The 7,471-nt window shown below is 41.7% G+C and overlaps 1 protein-coding gene across 1 annotated transcript in view; it reads right to left on the bottom strand.

Moving 5' to 3' along the window:
- Positions 1-7,471, bottom strand: part of nrxn3a (neurexin 3a) — a 208,994-nt gene that overhangs the window by 194,859 nt on the left and 6,664 nt on the right. The window contains 1 exon segment of the mRNA XM_013914133.1: positions 2,128-3,244. Within this exon segment, the coding sequence (XP_013769587.1) occupies positions 2,128-2,812 (685 nt within the window). The 5' untranslated portion in view covers positions 2,813-3,244.

Raw genomic sequence — 7,471 nt, forward strand, 5'->3', positions numbered from 1 at the left:
AAACTAGAGAAACGTTTTGTTAATTGTATGTTTTTTATGTTCCAACGTGAGAAGTTCTGTTTTGTATTCCGTGTAGCCTGTTTTTATGTTTGCCTTCGTCTTTTTCTCTCTTGTTTTGTTAACTTTATCCACAATTGTTCAATAAAAATATTCTGAGTAAAAAAAAACTAGAGAAACTTGTACCTGTGTTGACCTGCTTCTGTTTCCTGAAACTGTGCCAGTTTTGACAGATGGTTAGATGGTAACAGATTCAAAAGTGGGCTCTCTCTCTTACAGCAATATAATCTTCTGACGTCACCTTATCTTAAGTTACCATCATTTTTTTAATCCATCAGTCTAAAGACAGAACAAACTTGGACAAATGCTTCCCTGAGCTGAGACTACAGACATGTCTTTATAGGTTTCATTCTATTCATGTAAAAACCATATTGTAGGAAACGTCAGCAAACGCATCCCAAAGAATCAGGCTTTAAGACAAAAAACAAGAAACTAAATGGAAACTAAACTAAATTCTGAAAGATCCCTGCCCAAATGTCCCATTTAGAAATGTTATAAATCTTCTAAATAGTAAAGGATGAAGGCAAATAACAGGTCTGATAGCAGGATAACAAAATGTTCTTATATATTGGACTGGCTCTGGGAGCAGACAGGTCAGTATACAGAAAGTGTGGCTTCCCCTCTCAAGCAGACAGTCCTCCACTCTGCACATGATATTAAACGTTAGGCAGTCTTCTCCAGTTCTCAAAAGCAACCAAAAGACACGAATCAATGCACAAACACTTCTTCCCTCCATGTGAGTTAAATGCCTTCCTTCAATCAGCTGTACAAAGGCAAAGCAGCTGAGCTACCACCAAGACAGAGAGAAAAAGGAAAGCCCTCATACCTCCTCCTACCTCGAAGACAGATTAAAAGAGTCTAATCTTTAAACTCCAGATTCCCTGGCCTTTGTCTGTGTGCTGGGGATGTGGCATCAGCCCAAATGGGATGGAAATTCTATATTTGTGAAAGGTTAAGAGAAGCACGCCAAAGTCTACAAAAAACGGAGGAAAAGAGAAGAATAAATGTATTTAAATGACATCTGATCTAAATTAATTAAACAAAAAAAGAGTCCAGGGACTTTTTCATCTAAGTGGTATTGATTATCTTATAAGGAGTCAGATTATTGTGTCTACTTAGTAGCTGAAGGATGGTGGTTTGGACAAATGTGTATTGATTGTGAATAATTAAATTCATGGAAAGAGTTTTCAGCGCACATAAAAGGAGAGGTGCTGGGATCTATTTCATGTACCAGTGGTACTGTTCACAGAGAAAGAAGCGAATTTTCAGAGCTCAGGATTTATCAAATGACAAGAAGTTTCTATGTAAAGTCAATCAACGTGCCTTTTATTTGGCCTGTAGGGAGGAAATAAGTAAAGGAGGTTTCTTTAAATAGAAATCAATTTCACCCTGGCTACACACATCTGTAAAGCAATTGAAACACAGCTCCAGCAAAATTGTCAGCACAAAAGAATGTGATATAAAGCACCTGCCATCGTGTGATTGGGTAAAGAAAAGGGACTCGGGGGGCCCGTTCTCTGGAAAGGCATCCTTATCACTGCCTGCAGGGCCGATGTCATTAACCTGGACTTCACTAACTGTGGCTGGATTAGATTCTGATTTTATGGTGTAATCATACAAAAACACATCCACACGCTCGCCCAGATTCCTGCTGTGACAGCGGAGGGAAAAAAGCCAAGTTATGTGCAAAAGGACAACGTTTTAACATTCTTATTATGAAGTAATCTACACTAAAGTCGGCTATATACTGTCCCAGCTAAAGCCCATTCTTATTTGAGCTAGTTCAGCTTTGCCTCTTAGAGCGAAACCACGTAGGAGTAAGAATATAGGCGGGGTTACACTGCTTATTAGCCACATGCTAACACAAACGCTGTTTCAGAAACAGAAGATGTCAGAAGATCTTTCAAATAAAGTCTCATTACAGTAGAAAAGGGGAACATAACTATACCCTGGAAGACGTCGCTACCAACCGCCAGGATACTGAGAGGCTGACAGGCCAAGTTTAAACTTTTTAGCAGTCATGTCTAAATCCTTCAGGATCAATAGCAGCAGGATTTCTAGGTGTTTTACCTTCGCTGCAGAAGCGGCCCTTGTATTCTGTTTTGGAGCAGTCACAAACCGGTTCTCCGTCCACCACTGTGCACATCCCACCATTCTCACACGGGTTCACGGTGCACCATCCTTCCGACTCCAGCGGCACGTTAAGGCTTCCTAGGAACAGGGGCTGTGAGATGCCGTATTTGAGGTCTGCGATTGTGCCACTGAAGGGCTGCATGTTTCGCACTGTAGGCAGTGTAAGTGCACCGCTGCGGATATCCTGAGGCACTCCACCTAGGAACAGGTCGCTGACTATTTTCATGAACTGACGCTGAGGCTTTACCTCGCCTGCTTTGGCTTGGCCGTCCAGCACCAGCACTGTGCGCAGGTTGTACCTGCTCAGGGTGGCAAAGTGCCAGCTGCTGTCATCTACCCGTCTGTCTGACACAACAGTGGTCTCAGCACAGTCGATGCTGAAGCGCAGCCGCAGTAGTCCCTCGGCCACTGAGAGCTGTAGAAAGTCACAGTAACCTCCATCGTCAAAGTACAGCAACAGTGCGTCTGAGGCCTCTGTCTTAAACTGGAAGCTGAGGTCACCGCGGGTGCTGGCATCCCAGCGGAGGTAGCGTGCCCACTGACCTGGTGTACCTAAAAATTCCAGTCCCAGGCATGTGCTGAGGAACACATGCAGCCTGATAGAAAAACCTACAAGATCCATAGCTGTAAATAATTTCTTAATCCAAAAAAATGTCTGACGAGAATTCGGTTAGATTCAAATCTCAGGGACTGGACTCAGTTTCAGGGTTCCACAGTTCAATCTTCAATATAGATATATTTGGATAAACATTTATTATAAAAAAATATGTCTTTAAAAGAGGGAAAGGGCAATAGCAGGAGAACAGTCGTTGTAGTTAACAGTCGTAAGGTAAATTGTCCAGGTGTTGCAGGGCAGTGATTGTTGTCCTTTTAAATGTTACCGAGCAAGCTGACAGAAGGAGGAGACCGGGCTTTAAGACGTCGCCCTGCTCTTCAGACCGGACGAAGATGGAGACTTGTGGTGCGAGGTCATGTGAGTGGAATTTCCTCCTTCATTTTGTCTGCTGGGATGTGGAGCTGGCAGGGGAGCCGCTGGCCTTTTGCAGTTACATCCCTGTCACAAAACAGAAGGCACATGGTTACAATGAGTCCACTATGCAGCACACATGCTCGACCACTGCAGCTCTGTTCCAGGCTGTTCACATGGATGCAGTTTCAGTGGCAGACACAGACACAAAGTGGAGCACTAAAATGCATCTGTGCACATAGCAGCTAGGAAAACACTTGTTGTAAAAATGCAGTTTTGTTTATTAGAATTTCATCATCTTTATTTCATATTCAGAGATGTGCAGAGATAATCAGAGGGAAAAACCAGGTTACACACTCAGCTGTGAATGGTCCACTAAATACATTCAACCTTTTCTTTCTAACCTGCACGCTGCAGAAAACAATCCTGAATAACAGTGCCTGTGAAATCACTGCATTTTTCCCTCCTCCACAAAGGTTGTTGGGAGTTATCGGTCATCTGCTAGGGAAATTAGTCTCATTATTCTCATGGCAGTGCATGACTATCAGTCAGCCAGGCGCACTGCCTTTATCTGATGACCAGCCTGGAGAGACAGCTTTCAGCTTCAGCTTTCAGCTGAATAAAAAGAAGCACAGAAAAAACACAAGCAGGCACTGATCCACTAGCTAAATACTATTTTATTTAATAAAATCTCAGTTTATAAATTTTTTAATACAGACAAATTGTACACTCGGTCTTTTATATTCCTAAAAATTAGATTTATGCTTTCTGTATGAACTGTCAAGTCCTTCCACAGTACTATCCAAACATCTTGAGACACCTCTCGTTGCTTTACTTATTTCTTGATTTATTCACGTCCAAGGACAAAGAACAACGAGCTTACAGTGAGCCTGAGGTTCAATAGTTTTTCATCATAGCTGCTTTTCACTCATTTTCAATCCGGTCCATTTTCAGAGCTGTTTGCTTTTGTTTTTAGTTAAGCTTCCCAACACTAACCTATGAAGCACTCAAGCATCAAAAAGCACCAAACTCAAGAGAGGACAGCATAGAAAAGAACTCATTTTAAACGACATCGTCTTTAGTCTAATCTATAAAAAACAAATAACAAACACAACACAAAGATAAGCATCGAATGGTCTTTTTGCACCAATAACTTGACATATCTCAGAACACATCTGACCTTTAAGAATTGAAGGAAACTGGACACCTGGAGGACAAAAGAAGAAGTGTCAGGCCTAAAAAACTACACACAGCAGATAATATCTGAAAACCATGTCTTTAAGAAACAGCGAAACATTTAAAGACACAGAGGCTAAGACTTGCTCCTGGACCCTCAGTTCATCCGGCTTGTGTTCACTGGAGCGCCGTTAGAAAGGTCTCACGTAGCTGTCATGGAGCCGATCTTAAGGAAGAAAAAAAGTGATCTATGCCAAATTACACAAGCACTCGTCTACAAACATCTGTGGCAACTGGACTTACAGTATGATGAACACAAGTACTGAAATTTGTAGGTGAAACTGTCAGAAAAGCAGCACAAAAGTGAGTGTGTACAGCAATGTGTAAGCCCCGGTGGAGGCTCTGTTATGGTTCGGGGCTTCATTTCAGCCAGTGCTGCAGAGGAAGTGTTCAAAATTGGTGGAGTTTTATTTTCTACACCACACTGCTAAAAATAAAAAATAATAAAGGAACACTTGGGGAAAAACTGGCTATCTGTACTGATATGGACTGGGTAGCAACTAAAAGATGCCACATCAGGGCAGGGATGGAAATGAAAAGTGGAAAAGAAACACAGGAGTCTAGTCTGAAATGTCATTGCAGCAACTCAAAATAGTACCCAGTAATTTGTATGGTCCTCATGTGCTTTTATGCATGCCTGACAACATTGAGCAGGATGGTGTCCTGGGGAACTCCTCCCAGATCTGGACCAGGGCTTTACTGAGCTCCTGGACAGTCTGAGATGCAACCTGGCAGGGCCAGATGGACCGAAACATAATGAACCAGAGATGTTTTTTGGCTTCAGGTCAGGTGTGGGTCGGGTTCAGGCAATGGAGTCCTTGATCCTCTAGGAAGTCCACATGAGACCAGCCACTGCTTAAAGAAGAACCCCGACAATGTGTCAAGTCTGACGATCTGTCTATCATCCCGATACCGATCAGGTGCCTCTGCGTAACCTGAAGCGGTCTGAGCGTCCCTCTATGGTTATATCGCTCAGACCATCATATGGCCACCAAACCGGTCATGCTAAAAAAAGTTACAGGCAGCACAACCTTCTTTCTCCGTGTCTGTCACATGTGCTTAAGGTGAACCTGTGGTAGACCTGCTGATTCTGATATATATGGCACATCCCAGTCGTATTCCACAGTGTGGGGCAGGGATCACAAGCCCCTCTAGAGGACGGTGGGTCAACCTCATGAAGTCTGTTTCTGATTGTTTGGTCCGAGACCTTCGCACCTGTGGCCTGACAGAGGTCATTTTGTACGGCTCTACCGATCTTAATCCTGTTGTAAGAGGCCCCCACCTGTAAAACCATTCTTGTTTTGTGGCTGTCTCTTTGTTGCTCCTCTGTTGTCTCATTAACACCAAGGCACCTCAAAGTGATTAGCAACACCTGTTACCTGCAGTGCATCTGGAAAGTATTCACATTTTGTCCCGTCACAGCCTTATTCCAAAGTGAATTCAATTTGTTTTCACCTCATAATTCTTTGCATTATAGCCCTTAATGAGAAGATGAAAAAACTGCTTAAATTCCTGCAAATGTATTAAAAATAAAGAACAAAAATGTAACACGTACATAAGTATTCACAGCTTTTGCTAAATATTATGTTGAACCACCTCTGACAGCAATTCCAGCCTTCATGAGTGTGATGCTAGAAGCTTGGCACGCCTGTCTTTGGGAAGTTTGTCCCACTCATCTTTGCAGAAGCTCGATTGCTCCACCAGGTTGCATGGTGAGCATCGGTGCACAGCCATTTTCATATCTCTCCAGAGATGTTCAATCAGGTTCAAGTCTGGGCTCTGGTCTTGCATCTTAAGGACATTAACAGAGTGGTTAACATTAAGGATGTCTCTGTAAATTCCTGCATTCATCTTTCTCTTGACCCTGACTAGTCTCACAGTTCCTGCTGGGCCTAAACTTCTACTACTCACCTGGGTTTTTTGAGGAGGTTTCACCCTAGTAGGGAAACAGCAATAGTAGGATAGAGAATTTTGTTTCTCGTGGTCTGGGAGTCCTTTTCGATTTCAAGACCCTGCTTCTTACTTTCATCCTCCACTTCCAATTCTGAGTGTCAGGACAGAGACTGAATATTTATGTACATTTTTATTCCTTTTAATTTTTAATACATTTGCAAGAATTTCATTCAAAAATTTTTCACTTTGTCATTATGGGTCATTGTGTGTAGAATTTAAGGTGAAAATGAATTGAATCCATTTTGGAATACTTTCTGGATGCGCTGTAACTGATCGGAGCAAGATCACAGAAGTTTAGTTGACTTGATGCTACACTCTGAATAAACAGGGCTCCTTTAACTGTTTGGATCAGTGAAATTTCCCTAAAATTTACTAAATACTAAAATGTGTAAAAAAAAAATTTAAAAAAATTAGTGCCTTACTAAAGTAATCTGAGTAGTTTTTGTGCACATAATGAATCAGACGAGGAAATGTATACAGCTGTACATTTAATTCACCAGCAGGTCATGTCCCACTGTGATCTACAGCAACCAGTTTTTCTCACCATCGCAGTAAAATAAATCTTTCTAGAATTCAAAGTTTCCCGACATATTCCGACATGGAGCCATGAAACTGTGAACACGGGTAAGGGCGGATAAATTACAGCGAAATTATAAAATCAAAGAACGCAGGCCAACCTGAGCGTGGAGGAGGCATGTAAACATAATAATAATCCATATCTCCACTGCAACAAGTACGTCCTCCACTCCTGAGTGATAACTGAAAACAATATCTTTGAATAATCAACATGAAGTTCGACTTTTTCTGTTCTGTTCATGCACACTGCTCCCTGTTATATAATAATCAGGGTAATATTTAGCAGGCATTGTTACAGGCCTGCACCGAAAAGTCATTAATATTAGAAATTAATATTAGTGTTGGAACTGGCAATGTTTCCAATACATATTCTGTCGTGCATACAATGTTTCTAATATATATTTGTGTACAATATTACTACGTAGAATTATTACTGCTGCATTTTCTCTCTCAGTGTGTGTGTGTGTGTGTGTGTGTGTGTGTGTGTAAAACCCCATTATAAATAAGACATAACTAAAATTAAGCTCTCTTTTTTTCATGCACAGCATT

The sequence above is a fragment of the Pundamilia nyererei genome, unplaced genomic scaffold, assembly GCF_000239375.1.
Source record: "Pundamilia nyererei isolate P.nyererei 1_Seehausen unplaced genomic scaffold, PunNye1.0 scaffold00173, whole genome shotgun sequence".
NCBI classification, from domain to species: Eukaryota; Metazoa; Chordata; class Actinopteri; order Cichliformes; family Cichlidae; genus Pundamilia; species Pundamilia nyererei.